The 23,144-nt window shown below is 40.8% G+C and overlaps 1 protein-coding gene and 1 pseudogene across 1 annotated transcript in view; both read left to right on the top strand.

The window, feature by feature from the left end:
* The first annotated feature begins 323 nt into the window (after positions 1-323).
* The window catches only part of PIAS1 (protein inhibitor of activated STAT 1), a 142,142-nt gene continuing 119,321 nt past the window's right edge, over positions 324-23,144 (top strand). The window contains exon 1 of the mRNA XM_066342833.1: positions 324-376. Coding sequence (XP_066198930.1) covers positions 353-376 — 24 coding nt within the window. The 5' untranslated portion in view covers positions 324-352. The remainder of the gene's footprint in view (positions 377-23,144) is intronic.
* Positions 20,396-22,527, top strand: LOC136375856 (small ribosomal subunit protein eS1-like; annotated as a pseudogene).

Here is a 23,144-nt window from a genome sequence, read left to right as displayed (position 1 = left end):
CAGAAGGGTTCCACAGACCGTGTAGGGGCGGGGCTCAGGCCAGCAGCCCTTTCGCTAAGGTCTGTCCCTGGAGGCACTAGCTCGGCCAGGATGGGGGGCAGGGAGACCGAGGGGGTAGTAACTGTCAAACCTCCCTGCTTGGCGCCATTATTTAAATAGTACGTGCCTGTTTCGCAGCTGTACGTGCCCTGGGCGGAGCTCCGAGCCCCAGGAGCGGGGCGGAGACCAGGGGCGGGCCGGAGAGGTGGAGGGGCGAGAAGGGACGGGCTCGGGCGGGGCCAGTCTGGCTAGAGGGGCGGGTCTAGCCGCGGCCCCGGGCGAGGTTCAGTGCGCTTGCGCTGACAGACGCAAGATGGCGGACAGTGCGGAACTAAAGGTAAAGCGCAGCTCGAATTCACTTCCAATATTCGGCCGCGGAGACGGCGCCACTGGTGCCGAGGGGGATGGGTCTGACCCTGGGGGGCCGCTCGGGCCTACCTCTACCCGGGTCTGGAGTTGTAGGGAGGAGCGGCGCGCCCGGCCCCAGTTGAGGGGGCCCGGCAGCGGCGGCCCGCGGGCCCCGGGTGCCTCGGGGGCGCTGACGGGTCGTCGCCGGCGTGTTATTGTTGTGGGCGCCCCTGGCGGGGGTGGCGGGGGAAGAGATCGGGAGTCGGAGGTGTAGGCTGCGGCTATCCCTGAGGCTTGGTTTCCTCCGCGTCCAGTCAGCCTCCCCGCCCCCCCTTGAGGTGCGGGGGCCGGGGTAGGGTGTCCATGTCGGGGGGATTGGGAAAGCTGCCCGCCTCGGTTGCCTCTTCCTTCTTTGCAGTCCCGGGCTTCTGTCAGGCGCTCTTCTCAGACCCCCGGGAACTTGGCTCCGGCCGCCCCGCCCCTCCGTGGCTCCCTGCCGCCCCCGCCCCAGACTCGGCTCTCCCCAGCTGCCCGCCTGTCAGGAGGCTCCTGGGGTGACCCGCTCGTGGGCAGCACGATCCTGGGGTGATGGGGTGGGGATGGAAGCTCCAGTAAAGTTTAGTGAGCTCCGGGCCGGCGTTGGGGTTTGGCTGAGGGGTAACGGGGAGGTCTGCCTGGGCGGGACGTTACTCACTCTCTCTGCTTTTGGGCAACCAGGGGGAGAAACCCCCAATTTGGAAGCAGTGATGGGTGGTCGGAAGCGCCTTCTCTTCCTTTGGCTGGTGTGGAGGGTGAGAGGAGCCTTTGGGGGGTCTCTGCACACACCATGATGGCGATGCTATAGCGGATGGAGGTGAATGGTTCGTGTTTATATCCCCCCGATGCCTTTTGTTTGTAGGGACATCTTGCTGGCCATGTTGATTTGAACGAAATTCTCCCCTCATCCTACTTCAGCCCCCAACAAATAGAACGTTCCTCCGTTCCTCTCAACTGTACAGATTACTCACGCCTCGCGAAATCGGATGAAAGGGTGCCCCCTTTGCCCCGCTTTTTCTCCCACCCCAATCTTTACCTGATGATGGCTTCTTTACCGAAGCAAATACACCACTACACAAGCAGTTGAGGGAGGAGGGTGGAACCCTCCTGATTGGATTGTGACAAATGGGGTTCCGCTCGAATAATTTTGGTTTAGTACCAAGCAGTTTTTAACTAACGCGTATTATTTCGAGGCTCGGAACGCGATATACCCCTCTCCGTGGCTTCCTATCTGAGAACCAAACAGCTGGTTATATCCTGACCCAGAGAACTGACATCTCTATTAGTGGATATACAGTTGTAAATTTTTGACGCGTCCTCTTTTTATAATTCATGAAAGTCATAATTTTATTTTATTTTCTTGCATTATAATGAAACGACAACTTATAAACCACGCACTAGGTTAGTTTCTGGAGAGTTTTTCTGTAGAAAGCTTCGCTAAAAGATCGTTTTCCGCAATAATTTTGCAATCTTAATATTCTGAAATTTGTATATTCAAGCACTGTCTTAGAATGTTATTCTTTTTAAATTTACTTCTAATTATAAATTAAGGGAGAGCAGATTTAGTGGGGTTTTTTTTTCAGTTTCAAACTATTGACTGAAATGAAAAAGCCTCAGGAATTTGAATATTTGGAGATAATTAACTCTTGAACTAGAGTACACAGCTTTAGTTTATGTTTTCTATTGTTTTAAAATGTAGTCACTGAGTTATCTTTGCTTTCTAATATTTATTTTGTTGGGAATCCTTTCGAATATAACTAATCAGTTCTGTTATACGTGGACCACAGAGTAAAACTGAAAATCTTGTGCTGGCTTATATGTATTGTCACTCTTGATGCTGTCCAAAGAAACTGGTATGGAAAGCACATGCTGGGAGATTTCCTCCTTTGTTCTTTCTCATTTTCAGAAAGTACCTTTGGGGATAGATAAATCAGATCCCTGGTGTGAGTTGTGTTAGGTAGTTTCTCTTTATAGAAAAGAGCCTGTATCAGATAAATGCTCAACACTTGGGGGGAAAACATTTTTCTAAAATTGATCTTTTTTGCTCTCTCCAAAATCTACTTAAGTTTTTCCAGAGGAGTTGTTTTCTACTTCTGTGGTCCTATTGTAGTTTTATCAAATTACAATGACTGTTTTGACATACTGGTCTATCATTGCATGTGCCCAATACTTTGAGGAGCTGTGATAAATTGCTTAGCTTGTAGCTATATCAAGTCTCGTTTATACTTGATTGGGATTAGATTTTTTGTTATTCTTATTTTTGGAAGGGAGAGATGATCTTAGGAATGCCTATCGTAGTTATTTTAGACTGTGTGTATATGTTCTGTGCAGTGATACTCTTTTTGGAAATTATATTTTCTGATTTGTGTGTGTGTATATATATGTATTTTTGGAGGTAAATAGCACGTATTCCTAGTAAGGTAGTCAAAGTCAAAAGTAAGAATTAAGAAAAACCCAGGTTTTTTTTTCAAAGAGTTAGGTGAAAATACAGTACTTCCAATGGATTTCCAACTATGAGGCTTTGAGTAAATGCAGTGACTTTTTTGTTATCTTAGTTTACAGCCCACATTTCATTTTGCCATGGGTTGTGTTCACAACTATTTCTTCATGGCCCATTTTTGTGAGTCCTTTTATAAATCTATAACAAATCTGAAAGGATCAGATGGGAAAAATGGGTAGATCTGTATCCCCTGTGCGAGCTGCAACACTTAAAGATATTGCCAATAAAAATTGGATTGTGAACCATACATATCAAAAAAGTTTTCTGCACATTTGTTTGCGAAAGGCTTAATTTTTCATTAGGGGAATACTCATAAATTATACTTGTGAGAATGTAGAGAGTGAACTTAAAAGCAGGAGGGTGTGATGGCTAATGATCTTGGAAGTTAATTTGACAGCTTCATGTGTCCCTTCTTAAAGTACTGTAAAAGAAATTACACATGTTTTTTGCATTAAAACTTACATGAAATTATATTGCCATTTTAGCTGACAAGAGGAACAGTAGGGTGGAAGAAGTTCATTATCATTTTAGTGAAGTAAATAGTGGAATTCAATGGGAAGACAAACCACGCTTTTAAAACTGGTGGGATAGCTCAGTTGGTTAGAACATCTTCCCCATATCCCAAGGTTGTGGGTTGGATCCCTGGTCAGGGCACACAAGAATCAACCAATGAATGCATAAATAAGTGGAACAGATTGGTGTTTCTCTCTCCCTCTCTTTTTCTCTAAAAATCAATAAATGGAAAAAAGAAAGTAGTATAAACATGTTGGTAAATTCTTTTGTCTTATTTTGCCTCTTTATTTTCAAGAAATAGCCACTTAATTTTTATCTCTGTGGTGTAATTTGTCTTATTATTTCAGATAGAAGCAAGTAAATCTGACAATTCATGGATTTGATTTAAATCTCTATAACTTGATTTTTCTCAAAAAGTGCCTTCATTTAGGTGACTTTTGTTTTAGATCACTATTTTTATGAATGTTATTTAAGAACAATTTATAGAACACTTTAGTTTTTAAGTATTTCATATAATTGTTTTGAAATACTGCCTTTTCCTTCACTGTTTTCTCTGGGGTGATTGTATTGTCTTTATCTTCAAAGAGTCTCTTGTAATCCCTGTTGATTGCTGTAGTGCTTAGTGTTGAGTCCATAGCTGATTAACCTTGGGTTTCTCGTAGTGAACTCCATCAACATGCTGCTCCATGGTTCTTGCTGAGGCTTTTGAGTTCAGTGTAATTTGTACCCTCTCCTGCTGGTAGCTAGGGATTAAAAAAAAAAAAAAAAAGATTGTTAGTGGGAACTGGGAAGAAGTCTCTAAGTTCCTGAAAAACTGGGTGTTTATGATGAGATGGAGGATTTAAAAATAAACAAAACCCCTGTTTCATTAGTTTATAGAATTGATTATAGTGTTTCCTGAAGTATTCTGCTCAGGCATTAAACTAAACACCTTGTTTTATTTTAGTTTTTATTTATTTTATTTTTAGAGAGAGGAAGGGAAAGAGAAATATTGATTCATTGTTTCACTTATTCATGCTGTCCTTGGTTGATTCTGGTATCTGCCCTGATCAGGGATTGAACCTGCAGGTACTCTCTTTTATTGATAGTGAGCCCTGAAAAGGTAAATGATTAGCCCTAGGTCTTACAAATGAAAGTAGCAAGGACTTGAACCTAGGTTTTGTAGGCTGCCTTAAAAGTGTCAGGTTAGGCCCTGGCCGATTTGCTCACTGGTAGAGCGTCGGCCTGGCGTGCAGAAGTCCCGGGTTCGATTCCCCGCCAGGGCACACAGGAGAGGCTCCCATCTGCTTCTCCACCCCTCCCCCTCTCCTTCCTCTCTGTCTCTCTCTTCCCCTCCCGCAGCCGAGGCTCCATTGGAGCAAAGATGGCCTGGGCGCTGGGGATGGCTCCATGGCCTCTGCCTCAGGCGCTAGAGTGGCTCTGGTCGCAACAGAGCGACGCCCTGGATGGGCAGAGCATGGCCCCCTCGTGGGCATGCTGGGTGGATCCCGGTCGGGTGCATGCAGGAGTCTGTCTGACTGCATCCCCATTTCCAGCTTCAGAAAAATACAAAAAAATAAAAAAGTGTCAGGTTAGTCCTGGTGCCTTGCTTACTAAGAATTTTAATGTAGTGGCTGGTACTTTCCCTCTTGTTCTTTTCCAGGGTATTTGGGGATGTAACTGGGGTTTTTTTGCAATGAAGATTTTGAAGTTTGTTAGTTGCAGTCATAGATGTTAATTCTTTTGTATTTTTCCGAAGTGAAAAGCAGGTAGGCAGAGAGACTCCCGCATGTGCCCGACCGACTGACTGGGATCCACCCGGCATGCCCACCAGGGGGCGATGCTCTGCCCATCTGGGGCGTTGCTTTGTTGGAACCAGAGCCATTCCAGCACCTGAGGCAGAGGCCATGGAGCTATCCTCAGCGCCTGGGCCAACTTTTGCTCCAATGGAGCCTTGGCTGTGGGAGGAGAAGAGAGAGATAAAGTAGAGGGGGGAGAGTAGAGAAGCAGATGAGTGCTGCTCTTGGGTGTCCTGGCTGGGAATCGAACCCAGGACTTGCACACGCCAGGTAGACGTTCTACTGCTGAGCCAACCGGGCAGGGCCATGTTAATTCTTGGAAATATCATTTTGCTTGGAAAAATTTCAGAATAGTGAAAAGCAAGAAAATATAAACAGCACCTGTAATCTCAGCACTTAGAAATATCATGGTTAACACCTAGGTATCCAGTTAGACTTAATGTCTACGAGCATGTGTTTGTATATTCATAACAAAAAGATATCACACAACTCTTTATTTGTAATCTGCTATTTTTATGGCTGTCTTTCCAGGTTAGTAAAATATAAGTCTATATGATCATTTGAAAGATAACATTGTATTTATATTTTATTTAGCTAGTCCTCTGTCAGTGGACAATTAGATTCTATTTCCACTTTCTTGCATTTTTATTTATTTATTTATTTTTTGTATCTTTCTTTTTTCTTTTTTTTTCTGTATTTTTCTGAAGCGGGAAAAGGGGAGAGACAGTCAGACAGACTCCCGCATGCGCCCGACCAGGATCCACCCGGCACGCCCACCAGGGGGCGACGCTCTGCCCACCAGGGGGCGACGCTCTGCCTCTCTGGGGCGTTGCTCTGTTGCGACCAGAGCCACTCTAGCGCCTACCCGGCACGCCCACCAGGGGGCGACGCTCTGTTGCGACCAGAGCCACTCTAGCGCCTGGGGCAGAGACCGAGGAGCCATCCCCAGCGCCCAGGCCATCTTTGCTCCATTGGAGCCTCGGCTGTGGGAGGGGAAGAGAGAGACAGAGAGGAAGGAGAGGGGGAGGGGTGGAGAAGCAGATGGGCGCTTCTCCTGTGTGCCCTGGCCAGGAATCGAATCCGGGACTTCTGCACGCCAGGCTGATGCTCTACCACTGAGCCAACCGGCCAGGGCCCACTTTCTTGCATTTTTAAACAATGTCTTGACAAACAGCACGATATAAAAGTTTGCAGATGTTTTGTTCTAACTAAATATATTAATATGACAGAACTTTTGGTGCTTTAGGGAGCAAATGGTATTTTGAGATGAAATGTGAGTGAAATAAGTAATTCTTGATTTGTTCATTATCTATCCCTCTATTTGTGCTTCTATAAACCTATTAGATAAGATTATTGATGGCAGAAGTAGATTTTATGCAATGTAAGTGAACATTTCTTCTCAGTCAAAACATTTGATAAAGTACAAAATGGATTATGAAACAGTATGTATAATTTCAAATATGTTTGATTTTGGAAAATTATATTACAATAATCAGATTGCAAGATTATGTACTTTGTTTAGATGCTCATCTTTTTTCTTTCTTTTTTTTTTTTTTTTCTTTTGAAGCTGGAAACGGGGAGAGACAGTCAGACAGACTCCTGCATGCGCCCCACCGGGATCCACCCCGCATGCCCACCAGGGGCGACGCTCTGCCCCTCCGGGGCATCGCTCCGCGGCGACCAGAGCCACTCCAGCGCCTGGGGCAGAGGCCAAGGAGCCATCCCCAGCGCCCGGGCCATCTTTGCTCCAATGGAGCCTCGGTTGCGGGAGGGGAAGAGAGAGACAGAGAGGAAGAAGGGGGGGGGTGGAGAAGCAAATGGGCGCCTCTCCTATGTGCCCTGGCCGGGAATCGAACCCGGGTCCCCCGCACGTCAGGCCGACACTCTACCGCTGAGCCAACCGGCCAGGGCCTGTTTTTTTTTTTTCTTTTTTTAATTTCCCATTGATTAAGAGAAGGGAGGGAGGAAGGAGGAGAAAGAGACACACACATGCGTGCGCGCACACACACGCATCAACTCGGTGCTCTACTTAGTTCCATTTAGTTTTGTACAATACTTACTGATTGCTTCTTGTATGTGCCCTGACTGGCGATCAAACTCGTGACCTCGGTGCACTGGGACGACACTTTATCCACTGGCCACCCAGCCAGGGCCTCATCTTTTTTAACTGCATTTTGAAAAGCAGTGCTGAACATTAATCTAGAGAAAGTGGAAATAAGAATTTGCCATACTCATTTTTTATTTCAGAGAAGTTTTACTGTAGTGTTAGATTGGTAGGTAACATTGTTTCCCGGAGGCTACTATACGTACAGTAGAAAGATTACATAGGCAATGAAAACATTTTTCTGTTTTATGAATGAACTTTTATGGGTTAAGTCAGTTAATAAATGCATATGTGAATTAAGATTATTTGTGCAACATCTGAGTTATACTGCACTGTAGAAGGAACACTTGGTAAAATTAAGGATGTGAAATTGATCATACTCTAAATTTGATGTCAGATTTGGTCCTTATCTCAACCTGCATTTATGTAACAAATTTTATCATTAGAATTTTTTTTAAAATAGGTGGTAGAGAAATATAAAAGTACATATTTAGTTGTCCTTTACTATTAATCTTATAGTAGTAATAATTGCCATGCAGTTTTTGCTACTCTGACTACAAAATCTTTACTGTACTTCTCCTTCCATGTTAAAACTTGTGGAACTCGCATTGATTTTGATTCCCTCTACTCTTCGTTTCATTGCTATCACATATAAAGATGGCTCCCAATATCCTTTCTCCCTTCTGAATTTTCTGGTAAACTTTCATTCTTTGCCATGCACTTCTAAAATTCATCAAAATTAAGAAACTACCATTTTTTTTTCTTTTCTGTTTAACCTTACATCACACAAACATAAACTCTTTGAACATTAATTAGTAACTTTGAAATATCACTAACAGTCACAGGACTGTTATAAATATTCCTGTTTTTAAATTTTTCATCCCTTTCTTATGTTTCCTGCTATTCTCTGCTCTCAGTTTCCCGCCTTTGGTTGCCAGGTTAATTTCCCCAAAACACTTCTTTCATCCTGTCACTCCATTGACTTTCCATCAAAAACAGAATAAAGTTTTAAGCTCTTATTTTGGTATTCAAGATTTTTTATAGGCTGATCCCAGTCTACTTTGTTGTGTTGTTTTATCTCCCCCACAGTATAGCAAAAGTCCTTAACTTAAAGCCAGAGCTGTTAAGTTTGCTTCTTTTTCTTGACCAGTATTCTGTTCTGTATATCATTACCCATCCATTCCCTGTGAACACAATAGATGCTTAAGATATAGTTGTCAAATGAACAAATTATGTTCAAGATTTCTGTTAGTGAAGGGTGCTGATGGATATGTTTGTCAGTCTAATTGTAAATGTTCTGAGATGGGGTTATAGCTTCACGATTTTTTTAAATGGCTACTTCTTAGGTGAACTTGAATAACAATAAATCCACTATAATTTATGAAAGGCTAATTTAGGTTTATTTATATATCTTTACTTGATGTAGATAATAAATGAATACATTTCTCATTTGTAATGATTAGCAGTAAATAGTGTGAAATTTTCATGGTATTCATCATCCTTCCCCTCAACCACTTTAGTATCTATTCTTTATTAGGTGGGTAGAATTTCTCAACAGCTTTATTGAGACAATTTACATACCATACATTTCATCCATTTAAAGTGCACAGTTAAATGGTTTTTAATATATTTACAAGTTGTACAACCATCACCACAGTTTTAGAATATTTTTCTTATTCCCCAAAGAAATCACCCTTCAGCTATCACTTCCATTGCCCACAACTCACCTTACTCTCAAACCGCTAATCTACTTTCTGTTTCTGTACATATGCCTATTTCAGACATTTTATACAAATGGAATCATATAATATATAGCCTTTTGGGTTGCTGTTCATTTTTCTTCGTGGGCATTTAATGTGTGTCTGTATAATATTTGTAATTTATTGTATGTGTACATGTCTAGATCCAGAACAAACTAGGCACATAGAAGAAACTCAGTAAATGTTTATTAAATCAATGTACTTACACATATTTCCTAAAAACATAAATGGGATTATACTATACATAGTATCCTTTGACTTTTCACTTAGCAACCTATATTGAAGATCTTTCCATGACATTGTCCCAGAATGATGGTCTCATTCTTTTCAACAGTGTAAATATTTCATATGCATACTTATAGAGGTTTACCTCTTGAACATATCAATGTATGTCTAAAAGTTCTTAACTTGTGTTGATGGTTTTGTTATACTGTTTTTTTTTAAAGTTCCTGCATTTAATGTGATTTCTATAGTATTAATATTGGAATTTCACTTAAAAATAGGAACGAAAACTAACAGGTTAGGCTTGTTTGTCTTGAGTAGAAACGGAGTATATAGGCTCTTCATGGGGTTCTGGCAGGACTCAGCTAAAACAGTTCATTTTGTATTTGGGTTTCTGAATGTGAGCATGCCTGTTTTTAGCTTCATGGCATAGTGCTTAAAATAGAACTTAAAATGCTATCTTGTGCTTTGGTGAATTTTAAGACTTTTTCTTGCAGTCATGTAGGTGTGATCTTAAAAAAGATCTGAAGGATTTCAGGATAAATAATTTTCTCATTTTAAAAATCATCATTCTGGTTATGGGCCTCTGTAAATTATCCATGAAAGGGACTTTAGATGCACCTAGCTCAGAGCCTAGCTTATGATAAGTATTTGGTAATTATTTGTTATTTACTCAAGATGTATTTATTAGATTCAATCATTATTTGTTTGAATTCTGACAGCGTGTGAGGTACAAGGCTATCAGTTTGAGTGTATGTATCACCAAGTATGTATGTGTATTTAAACACTTGTTATTAGGGAATATTTACTAAAAGATTTTTTTTTTTTTTTTTTTTTTTTTTTTTAAATCATACAAGTAGTGTATCAGCTTTTAAAGTGGTTCTCCAAATCTGGTTCCCAGTTTACTGGTGATTCTCCAAACTCTTTCTGGGAGTCTCTAGGTCGAAACGATTTTTCCTTTTTTTTTTTTTAACATTCTAAATTTTATTTAAAAAATTAACTCTTAACTTTAAACTGTTTTCCTAATAACAATAAGGCATTATTTTCTATATTGACATTTGCAAACTCGACAGTGGGTAAGATTGCAGATGCCTTAGCAGGGACTAAGGCAATGGTACTAAACTATACAGTTCTTTTTTATTTATTGATTTTAAAGAGAGAGGAAAGGAAATAGAGGAGGAGAGAGAAACATTGATTTGTTTTTCCACTTATTGATGCATTCATTGGTTAATTCTCCTGTGTGCCTTGACCAGGGATTGAACCTTGGTGTATTGGGACGATGCTCTGACCAACTGAGTGAGCTACTTGGCAAGGGCCCCTGTACAAATTTATCAGCTTGCACTTGGAATTAAATATATAAATGCCAGTTACACTAAATGTTTTTGTTTGTTTTTTGGGTTTTTTTTTTTTTTTTTTTTTTTACAGAGAGAGAGGGATAGATAGGGATAGACAGAGAGGAATGGAGAGAGATGAGAAGCATCAATCATTAGTTTTTCGTTGTGACACCTTAGTTGTTCATTGATTGCTTTCTCATATGTGTCTTGACTGTGGGGCTACTGCAGACCGAGTAACCCCTTGCTCAAGCCAGTGACCTTGGGTCCAAGCTGCTGAGCTTTGCTCAAACCAGATGAGCCCGTGCTCAAGCTGGTGACCTTGGGGTCTTGAACCTGGGTCCTACGCGTCCCAGTCCGACGCTCTATCCACTGCGCCACTGCCTGGTCAGGCTATACTTAATGTTTTTTTTATTATTATTATTTTTTTAATTTATTTTTATATTTTTGTACTTTTCTGAAGCTGGGAACAGGGAGACAGTCAGACAGACTCCCGCATGCGCCCGACCGGGATCCACCCAGCACGCCCACCAGGGGGTGATGCTCTGCCCATCAGGGCATCGCTCTGTTGTGACCAGAGCCACTCTAGCGCCTGAGGCAGAGGCCACGGAGCCATCCCCAGCTCCCGGGCCATCTTTGCTCCAGTGGAGCCTTGGCTGCGGGAGGGGAAGAGAGAGACAGAAAGGAAGGAGAGGGGGATGGGTGGAGAAGCAGATGGGCGCTTCTCCTGTGTGCCCTGGCCGGGAATTGAACCCGGGACTTCTGCACGCCAGGCCGACGCTCTACCACTGAGCCAACCAGCCAGGGCCTACACTTAATGTTTTGATGCAACAATAAAACGTACTAATTATGTTTCAGTCTTTGAATACATTTTAAAATATATTTTATGTGATAAAATGGAAAGTACTTGTAAAGCACTTTTACTGAATACCAAATCCTATGGTTGACTCAAGGGAAAGAACCTGTGCAATTGTTAGAGTTGCGTGCTGAACTAGCTGCTTTTTTCGTGGACTACCATTATTACTTGTTATGATTGTATACATGAAGTTCAATAAAAGAAAGTTTTTACTGACTGCTTTTTTTTCTGGCCATGTTATTTGTTTTATTTAGTTATCATTGAAAAGAAGTTTGTCATGTGGAGGAGAGGATTGTTTAAAATGATCAGAACTGTCACAACCTGGAGGAGCCTTAGACCATGACAACTAAATGCAGTGTGTTATTGTGGAACAGGGTGGGAAAAAGGAAATCTGAATAAATTAGACTTTGATAATAAGGTATTAACATTGGTTCATCACTTGTAACAAGTATATCATGTTAATGTAAAATGTTAATTGGGGAAACTGAGTGTGGAGTATATGGGAGCTCTCAATGTCTAGAAATTTAAAACAGTTTTTTTTTTGTTGTTTTTTGTTTTTGTTTTTTTTTTTGTATTTTTCCGAAGCTGGAAACGGGGAGAGACAGTCAGACAGACTCCTGCATGCGCCCGACTGGGATCCACCCGGCACACCCACCAGGGGGCGATGCTCTGCCCCTCCGGGGCATCGCTCTGTCGCAACCAGAGCCACTCTAGCGCCTGGGACAGAGGCCAAGGAGCCATCCCCAGTGCCCGGGCCATCTTTGCTCCAATGGAGCCTCGCTGCGGGAGGGGAAGAGAGAGACAGAGAGGAAGGAGAGGGGGAGGGGTGGAGAAGTAGATGGGCGCTTCTCCTGTGTGCCCTGGCCGGGAATCGAACCCGGGACCCCTGTATGCCAGGCCGACGCTCTACCACTGAGCCAACTGGCCAGGGCCTAAAACAGTTTTAAAATTAAAACATTACCAAAAAAAACACAAACAACCCCAGCAGATCAGCTTCAGGATCAAATATGCTGGGTACATCATTGCTTAATATAACCAGAACCTCAGTTTTGTAATTTTCCAACCCTAGGGTCTTCTACAGTCCCTTCTAGGGACTATCTTCATGCCTTCCTTGTAGTTCTCAGATCCCTCTTTAGGCCATCAGCCTCTGAGTTATGACTTTTCTTACTCTTTTCTGAATTTCTTTCCTGTAGTCCAGTTGTTAACAAAGTGTGTTTTGTAGACCCCTGCTGTGCCCTAAAACTATTCTAAGGTGTGAGGTCTTTCCAAACAATTTTCTTTTTTTTTTTTTTTTTAAATAATTTTATTTTTTTAATGGGGTGACATCAATAAATCAGGATACATATATTCAAAGATAACAAGTCCAGGTTATCTTGTCGTTCAATTATGTTGCATACCCACCACCCAAAGTCAGATTGTCCTCTGTCACCTTCTATCTTGTTTTCTTTGTGCCCCTCCCCACCCCCTATCCCTCTCCCATTCCCCCCTCCCCCCCGTAACCACCACACTCTTATCAATGTCTCTTAGTTTCACTATTATGTCCCACCTACGTATGGAATAATACAGTTCCTGTTTTTTTCTGATTTACTTATTTCGCTTCGTATCATGTTATCAAGATCCCACCATTTTGCTGTAAATGTTCCGATGTCATCATTTCTTATGGCTGAGTAGTATTCCATAGTGTATATGTGCCACATCTTCTTTATCCAGTCATCTATTGATGGGCTTTTTGGTTGTTTCCATGTCCTGGCCACTGTGAACAATGCTGCAATAAACATGGGGCTGCATGTGTCTTTACGTATCAATGTTTCTGAGTTTTTGGGATATATACCCAGTAGAGGGATTGCTGGGTCATAAGGTAGTTCTATTTTCAGTTTTTTGAGGAACCACCATACTTTCTTCCATAATGGTTGTACTACTTTACATTCCCACCAACAGTGTATGAGGGTTCCTTTTTCTCCACAGCCTCTCCAACATTTGCTATTACCTGACTTGCTAATAACAGCTAATCGAACAGGTGTGAGGTGGTATCTCATTGCCGTTTTGATTTGCATTTCTCTAATAGCTAAAGAAGATGAGCATCTTTTCATATATCTGTTGGCCATTTGTATTTCTTCCTGGGAGAAGTGTCTATTCATATCCTCTTCCCATTTTTTTATTGGATTGTTTGTTTGTTTGTTGTTGAGTTTTATGAGTTCTTTGTATATTTTGGATATTAGGCCCTTATCTGAGCTGTTGTTTGAAAAAATCATTTCCCATTTAGTTGGCTTTCTGTTTATTTTGTTATCAGTTTCTCTTGCTGAGCAAAAACTTCTTAGTCTGATGTAGTCCCATTCATTAATTTTTGCCTTCACTTCTCTTGCCATTGGAGTCAAATTCATAAAATGCTCTTTAAAACCCAGGTCCCTGAGTTGAGTACCTATGTCTTCTTCTATGTACTTAATTGTTTCAGGTCTTATGTTTAGATCTTTGATCCATTTTGAGTTAATTTTTGTACAGGGGGAGAGACTGTAGTCCAGTTTCATTCTTTTGCATGTGGCTTTCCAGTTTTCCCAGCACCATTTATTGAAGAGACTTTCTTTTCTCCATTGTGTGTTGTTGGCCCCTTTGTCAAAAATTATTTGACTATGTATATGTGGTCCAAACAATTTTCATAACGGTACCAATTTGCAGTTTCCCCTAGATTGCCATTTGCACTGGTGGTACAAAAGCAGTGAGGGGTAAAGCTGCTGGCACATGAGCACGAGTTAAGGCAGTGTGGCACCAAACTGTACTGGTAATCATTGCATTCCTTACCACTCTGCACTCTTTTTTTTTTTTTTTTTAAACAGATTCATTTAGAATGTCCTTGATGAATAAATAAAAATATTAATTTTATTAAATCTTGACTCGTGAATGCATGTCATTTTAATACTTATCCTGTATGATGAAAATGTAAAGTATGAGGAAGGATATTTTTCATAATCATTGAAGATCAATGGTTGTCTTGAGGAGAAGCATTTGTGCATTTGTTTTGAGTTACAAACTGAATTCCCCACTTTTTTCCTGAAATATCATTTTTACTTGAAAGAACTCAAGACTGACAAAATGTGGTTTATTCAGACTTGGGTATTCAGCAGATGTTTTCTCAAAACTAAAGTGAGCCTATCAATTGCAAGAAAAACTACTGACTGTATTTGTTACTAATGATAAAATTCAAGCTTTCAAGCAAAAATAGAATTTTAGAAAACTTATATTTGCTAATGTGAGCTTGACAGCTTCCCAGTACTTGGCTTATTTATTTATTTTTAATTTTTTTTAATAAAAATCAATGGTGGTAATAATGTGATATATTGAGGTTGTATAGTGAAAGTGTCAACATTCTGAAACAACCTGTGACTCAGTGAACCAATATTTTCTAACTAACCAGTGAATGGCACAAAACTATGTATGCATGGGTAAAAAGAGCCATTGGAAATGGAAGATAGACCAGTGGATTTCAATATATCAGTGTAGGAAATGTTCATAGATAGCGTTTCAGATTACATATTGCTGCAATAGCCTTTAAAAAACTGCTACTTGTTGAGTTTTGGTGCAAGATCAAAGAATATCCACAGTTATCTGAAACGGCTATTGAAATACTCTTTTTCTAATTGTTAATCTGTAGGAGGCTAAATTTTCTTGATACAGAACTTCAATCTGAACAACCTATTTTAACAGATTGACTGCAAAAGTGGATATGAAAGTCAGACATTAAAGAGATTGCAAAAATGTAAAACAGTAACAACCTTCCTATTTTTTTGTCTTGTTTTGGAATATAGTTTTTCAAATTTAATTTGTAATTTATGTTAACAGGTAATGAATTTATTTTTAAATGATAATCTTCAAAAATTTTTCAGTTTTAATTTCTAACAGCAAATATGGATAAATTTAATCAATAATGTTTTTGGGATCCTCCATTTTCTTTTTTTAATAGATTTTATTTATTGATTTTCTAGAGAGAGGCAAGTGGAGGGACAAGATATAGTTGCTTCACTTTAGCTATTGGTTCCTTGTCTATATGGCTTGATCAGGCAAGCCCAAAGTTTCGAACCAGTGACCTCAGCATTCCAGGTCAGTGCACTAGCTACTGTACCACCATAGTTCAGGTGGGATCCATCCTCCAATTTCAAGACTAGAAGATTCCAGAGAGCAAAACCTTTGAGAACCTGAGCAGTCTTTTTATATAAGATTCACAGTACAGGAGACTAGTTTAAAGTGGGAATCTTTTTCACCTTCTCATTCATGGTATTTTTTATAATTTAAAAGAAAAAAATACTTTGCTTATAGATGATAGTGATTCATTCACAAGGCAGGTTTGCTAAGCAGTAATTAATTGCTTGTGTTGCATTGAATGAATGAGATCCAAATACTTCAAATTAATAATGGAATGGGAATTGTATAACTTTATTTTTCAAGGTTATGTCTCAGTCTTTAATTGCCTTTTTTTTTTTTTTTTTTTTTTTTTTTTGTAGGAGATGCAAGTAGCTAGGATAAATGAAAAATCCATACAGGTGTTCCTTAATCTAATTTTAGTCAATAATTTCCTCTTCAGATCTTTTAGTTCTTGCCAGATATTTTAAGATGATTGATTTTTATTCAGCCTATTTTGTTTTCTTTTCCCTCTTGTGGGATTAACATGGAACATAGAGATTATAAGATCTAGAGATATAAGACTCTAAATGTTTTTCCGGTCCTTTCTGCCTTTCTTTAGAGTTGTATTTGAAAAATACCGCCTCTGTATTTCTTAAGCATCTTTCCTCAGAGTATCAAAGTAAGCCTGGAAAAGGAAGGTTTTTGTTGCAAACGTTCCAATATGTGATTTCTAAATAAACTAGCATCTTAAACATGAAAGATCTTTTTTAGGAAAACTATGGTATTCTGTGTCTAAACGAATCTTAGTGAAGAGAATATGATTGCTGTTTTCAATCCTGAATTTAGTTAGTAATCCCAGGAATGGTTCAGACTAAGGATGAACAGTGAAAATTAATAACTCTTAATTTCATACTATTTTTAAAAAATTACTTCTTGGTATATGTGGCAACTCTTTTAAAAAGTTCTCCCAAGTGGCAACCCTACTGTGCCTAATGGAAAAGATACTAGAGAAGATTTGTAATTAGCATTTGCAAGTAAGCAAAATGTGCTGTAACTAGTGTATAGTTTGTTCTGTTGAGTAGGTTCAACTTTGCTACTTATATAGTTTGGTTGATAATTGTTTCGAACATATTTGCTTGTAAGTAAACACTTCATACTCCACTGAGTTACTACTTTTCTGTAATCGGTTGATTTAACTGTTAAGTGTAGAGCATGATACTGAACATTTTGTTTTGCAAATAGATTTCAGTTTTACTTGTAGCTTTAGTAAAAAGTGGCCCTTGCTTTGTGGTTGTTCAGATATCTGTCATTTTAACTGCATAATCTATTTGAAGGAATGGGGTCTGAGGGTGGGGTGTGTGTGTGTGTGAATGTATGCTGTGAATGCTATTAGAATTCAAAGGGGTGACTGACTGGTTGGCTCAGTAGTAGAGCGTCGCCAGCATATGGATGTCCGTGTTTGATTTCTGGTCGGGGCACACAGGAGAAATGACCATACGCTTCTCTACACCTCCCCCTCACCACTCTACCCTCTCCTTTCTCTGTACCTCTATCTTCACCTCCCACAGCTATGGCTTGGTTGGAGCAAGTTGGCCTTGGGTGCTGAGGATGGCTCTATTGCCTCATCTCAGGCACTAAAATAGCTTGGTTGCCAAGCAACAGAACAACAGCCCCAGATGGGCGGAGCACCTCCCAGTAGCCAACTAGATCCCTTTTGGGGCACATGTAAGTCTGTCTCTCTGCCTCCCCGCTTCTCACATAATAAAAAAAAAAAAAGAATTCAAAGAGGCCCTGGCCAGATATCGCTGGTGGTTAGAGCATTGTCCCATTATGTAAAGGTTGTGGGTTCTATCCGTGGTCAGGGCACATACAGGAACAGATAAATGTTTCTGTTTATCTCTCTCTTCGTCCCTCCCTCCCTCCATTTCTCCCTCTCTCCCTTTCTCTTTTTCCCTTCCTCTATCTAAATAAATAAAAATAAATAAATTTTAAAAAAATTCAAAGGATTTGTCCTCCATCCAATTCTACAAGTAAAAGTAACCAAGGGGAAAAGTGACACGGAAGTGCAAATAGTTAACTTGAGCTCTTAAGTGCAAATAATTAGCTGTAGATTTAGGGTATTTGAAGTAGTAAATAATACCTTTCTAAAATGAAAATAATTTCGTTTGATTTAAAAATGATTTGATCCTTTAATATTTTCCCTTTAATAGTCTTAGCTCATTAAAAACTAGGTAATGAAGAGAAGAACCTTTTTCACTTTCTATATAGTTAGGCCTTTTCATGCACTCATTTATTCTGTAAATGAGTATATACTGTTAGCTGATACTGTGTTATTCATCAGTATACAAAGATAGTTAAAACAATTCCTGACAGGAAGAAATTCAGTCTGGTGGACAGATAGACACATACTATCTTTCGTCATAATTATCTGCTTAAGACCAACAGTAATATGGGTAGTTGGTAAGTACTTTTTGCTTAACTTTGAATCTCTATATTCCTGACTTGTATTTAAGAAAATTAACTGTTTCTCTTCAGCTTTCACATATGAACATTTTATATTGATGAAAAAAATAAGTTATCATAACTTATTTATTTTTGTGACAGAGACAGAGAGAGGGACTGATAGGAACAGACAGGAGGGAGAGAGTTGAGAGGCATCAACTCTTCCTTGCGGCACCTTAGCTGTTCATTGACTACTTTCTCATATGTGCCTTGACCAGGGGGCTACAGCAGATTGAGTGACCCCTTGCTCAAGCCAGCGACCTTGAGCTCAACCTGATGAGCCTTGCTCAAACCAGATGAGCCTGTGCTCAAGCCAGCGACCTTGGGGTTTTGAACTTGGATCCTCCGTGTCCCAGTCTGACGCGCTATCCACTGCGCCACCGCCTGGTCAGGCTATCATAACTTACTCTTTTGAAAAACTTTATATATAAAGTCTTTTCTGAGGTTCTTGTGTGTCTCCTATCCAGCTACCTGCCCTTTCCTTCCCTTCATGCCCCATGGTTTTAAGAAAAGTATCATTCATTTTTAAGTTACTTTTCCAAACTCAAAGTAACCAAAATCTATTGGGAACAAAAGGAGTTTAAATAAAATTAACACAGAACTTTAATAATTTTACTCAAAGTTGGTTTAACTGTTCAATTTTTTTTTAATAATTATTATTTTTTTTGTATTTTTCTGAAGCTGGAAACGGGGAGAGAAGTCAGACAGACTCCCGCATGCGCCCGACCGTGATCCACCCAGCACGCCCACCAGAGGGCGACGCTCTGCCCCTCTGGGGCGTCGCTCTGTCGCGACCAGAGCCACTCTAGCACCTGGGGCAGAGGTCAAGGAGCCATCCCCAGTGCCCGGGCCATCTTTGCTCCAATGGAGCCTCGCTGCGGGAGGGGAAGAGAGAGACAGAGAGGAAGGAGAGGGGGAGGGGTGGAGAAGCAGATGGGCACTTCTCCTGTGTGTGCCCTGGCCGGGAATCGAACCCGGGACTTCTGCACGCCAGGCTGACATTCTACCACTGAGCCAACCGGCCAGGGCAACTGTTCAATTTTTTAAAAACAGACAGGAATATAGGACTGTTCCTGTATGTGCCCTGACTGGGAATTGAACCTGGCATCTTCGCTTCAAGACAAAACTAACCAACTGAGCTATCTGGCCAAGGTTAACTGTTCAATTTTTGATAAATCTTAGCTTTTTAGAAAAATTTTTTTTGAAGTTAGTCTTATCACTTGTATGAAACTCTAGACAATTCCAAGTACTGTATGGTATAATTTTGAACGGAACAGGTATTTTCTCTACTTATATATTTCTTTCTTTCTTTCTTTTTTTTTTTTTTGGTGAACTAAAGATGATTTCCATGTTGTACAGGGCACATAGTGCCATTTCAGTTTTTGAACTTTTACATGTAACCTGTCTGGATTTGGGATCTTTATTCCTGATGTACTCAAACTTTAGGATGAAATGCTTTGATGTGGGTATTTTTATCACTGTGGTAAGGTACTTGGTGGCCCAGACACATGTCCTTTATATCTAGGAAGTTTTCTGTATGAATCTGTTAGTAATTTAGTATTTCCCTTTCATTTTCTCTTATTAGAGGATTGGACCTCTGCCTTTACTCTCCCCCCCCCTCTTTTTTTTTTTTTTTTTTTGTATTTTTCTGAAGCTGGAAACGGGGATAGACAGTCAGACAGACTCCTGCATGCGCCCGACGGGGATCCACCAGGCACACCCACCAGGGGGCGGCGCTCTGCCCACCAGGGGGCGATGCTCTGCCCCTCTGGGGCGTTGCTCTGTCGCGACCAGAGCCACTCTAGCGCCTGGGGCAGAGGCCAAGGAGCCATCCCCAGCGCCCGGGCCATCTTTGCTCCAATGGAGCCTCGCTGCAGGAGGGGAAGAGAGAGACAGAGAGGAAGGATAGGGGGATGGGTGGAGAAGCAGATGGGCGCTTCTCCTGTGTGCCCTGGCCAGGAATCAAATCTGGGACTTCTGCACGCCAGGCCGACGCTCTACCACTGAGCCAACCGGCCAGGGCCTCTCCCCCTCTCTTATAATTAGTCAGTTTTTGTCTTTTGCTCTTTGTCCTTGTGAATTAATTTTTCTTCCTTTACTGTCTTTGTGTTTACTTTTAGGGAGGAAATATGGTTGATGTTTGTGTATGGTCAGGTTTTATTTAACTGGTGGACATTGAAAACTTTTTTGAAGCTCTTAATACAAACTATATTAATATATGATAACCATTCATAAGTAGTTACCAGAGTTGAAATAAAATTTATATGGAGCTCTTCTGACTCTGAGCAGCACCATGGTGGTGGGCAGAACACAAGTGCCTTATGAAAGGCGGCCAAAGGGAGCCAAGAAGAAAGTAGTTAATGCATTTCTAAGAAAGATTGGTATGATGTGAAAGCACCAGCTGTGTTCAATAGAAAGAAATATTGGAAAAATACTAGTCACAAGACAAAATTGCTTCTGATGGTCTTAAGGGTTGTGGTTTTATTTTTTATTTTTTTGTATTTTTCTGAAGTTGGAAACGGGAGGCAGTCAGATAGACTCCCACATGCGCCCGACCAGGATCCACCCAGCATGTACATCAGGGGGCGATGCTCTGCCCATCTGAGGCGTCGCTCTGCCGCAATCAGAGCCATTCTAGCGCCTGAGGCAGAGGCCACAGAGCCATCCTCAGCGCCCGGGCCAACTTTGCTCTAGTGGAGCCTTGGCTGCAGGAGGGGAAAAGAGAGACAGAGAGGAAGGAGAGGGGGAGGGGTGAAGAAGCAGATAGGTGCTTCTCCTGTGTACCCTGGCCGGGAATTGAACCCGGGACTCCTGCACGCCAGACTTGACGCTCTACCACTGAGCCAACTGGCCAGGGACTAAGGGTTGTGTTTTTAATGTGAGCCTAACTGATCTGCAGAATGATGAAGCTGCATTTAGAAAATTCAAGCTAATTATTGAGGATGTTCAGAACAAAACTGCCTAATTTCCATGACATGGATTTTACACATGACAGAATATGCTCCATTGTCAAAAAATGGTAGACAGTGATCCTGGTTAGGTAGTTCAGTTATTAGAGCATTGTCCTGATTTGCCAAAGTTACATAGTCAATCTCTGGTCAGGGCACATATAAGAATCAACCAATGAATGCATAAATAAATAGAATAATAAATCAGTTTTCTCTTCCTCTCTCTAAAGTCAATCAGTAAGTAAAAAATAAAATAAAATGTTGAGTCCTGGCTGGATAGCTCAGTTGGTTAGGGTTGTTTTGATATGCCATGTTGTGTGTTCCATCCCTGGTCAGAGCACATTTGAGGGGGGGAAAATGGCAGACCATGACTGGAGCTCATATTGATGTCAAGACTGCTGACAGTTATTTGCTTTGACTATTCTGTGTTGGTTTTACTAAAAAAATGCAACAGATTCAGAAGACCTTTTATGCTCAGAATCAACAGGTCCTCCAAATCCAGAGGAAGATGATGTAAATCATGACCCTGGAGGTACAGACAAATGACTTGAAAGAAGTGGTCATGGTTTGCTCAGTCGATAGAACATTGGCCTGGTGTATGGATGTCCCAGGTTCGATCCATGGTCAAAGCACACATGAGAAGTGACCATCTGCTTTTCTTCCCCTCCCTCTCCCTCTTCTCTCCCCCCTCCCATTTTTTTTTTTTTTTTTTTTACAGAGACAGAGAGAGAGGGATAGATAGGGACAGACAGGAACGGAGAGAGAAGAGAAGTATCAATCATCAGTTTTTTGTTGCAACACCTTAGTTGTTCATTTATGGCTTTCTCATATGTGCCTTGACCGTGAGGCCACAGCAGACCGAGTAACCCCTTGCTCGAGCCAGCACCTTGGGTCCAAGCTGGTGATCTTTACTCAAGATGAGCTTGCGCTCAAGCTGGCAACCTTGGGGTCTTGAACCTGGGTCCTGAGCATCCCAGTCTGACGCTCTATCCACTGCGCCACCTCCTGGTCAGGCTCTCTCTTCTCCTCTTGCAGCCAGTAGTTCAATTGGGTGAAGCATCAGGAAGATAGTTTGGTTGGTTTGAGCTCCAGCCTCAGGTACTGAGGCTAGCTCCAGTGATTCGGCCTCAGATGGGGGTTGCTGGGTAAATCCCAGTCCAGGTGCATGCAGGAGTTTGTCTCACTATCTCCTATCCTCTCACTTAAAAAAAATTTTTAAAAAGGAAGAAGTGGTCAATAAATTGATTCCAGATAACATTGGAAAAGACATATATAGAAAAAGCTTGCCAATCTGTTTATCTGCTCCATGATATTTTTGTTAGAAAAGTTAAAATGCTGAGGGAAGCCCAAGTTTAAATTGGGAAAACTCTTGGAGCTTCATGATGAAATAGCAGTTCTGGAAAAGCTACTTGGGGAGAGACAGGTGCTAGTTAAATGAGCTGATGGATACGAGCCCCCAGTCCAAGAATCGGTTTAAAATTCAGAATTTAATGGTGACAAATAAAACATCCTATTTGTACTTAAAAGAGATTTATATTTGATGATAAAAGAAGTTGTGTTCTGAGACAAAGCTAGGTTGCTTTTAAAAATAAATGTACAGTATATGTATAATTTTGTAGAAGAATGTGTAACTTAAGACTAGTAAACATAAACTTAATAGAATATTCCAAAACTTTGAGGCCTATAGTTGTGCACTCTCATTTTGTCTCTCTTCCCCACTTCCTCTCAGGTAACTTGTATTTAATATGTTACTACTAAAATCAGAACTGATAGTGAAATACTAGTTTGTATATTATTTAGTTGTATGGTTGTTTTTAAGCCATTCTAATTAAGCCATTTAACCATATCATAGTGTTGTAAATTACCAAATTTGATATACCATTCTTTGAAGAGGAGGATTTCATAGGTAGAGGTAGAGAGGAAAGTTTTGGAGACCTTATTTTGAAAATATGCATAACTGGCAAATATACACGCCCATAAAATCTAGCAATAATGCCTAATGATGTTTTGGGAAAGAAGGGGCTAAAGTTAATTGCTACAGTGATCCACATTTGGTTAAGTCTTGAAAAGTGCTTAGATTTATATGTGTCTATG

Source organism: Saccopteryx leptura, chromosome 6 (genome assembly GCF_036850995.1).
Source record: "Saccopteryx leptura isolate mSacLep1 chromosome 6, mSacLep1_pri_phased_curated, whole genome shotgun sequence".
Taxonomy (NCBI): Eukaryota; Metazoa; Chordata; class Mammalia; order Chiroptera; family Emballonuridae; genus Saccopteryx; species Saccopteryx leptura.
Note: the sequence above shows the minus strand (reverse complement) of the source record. Positions and strands in the feature narration are given on the sequence as shown.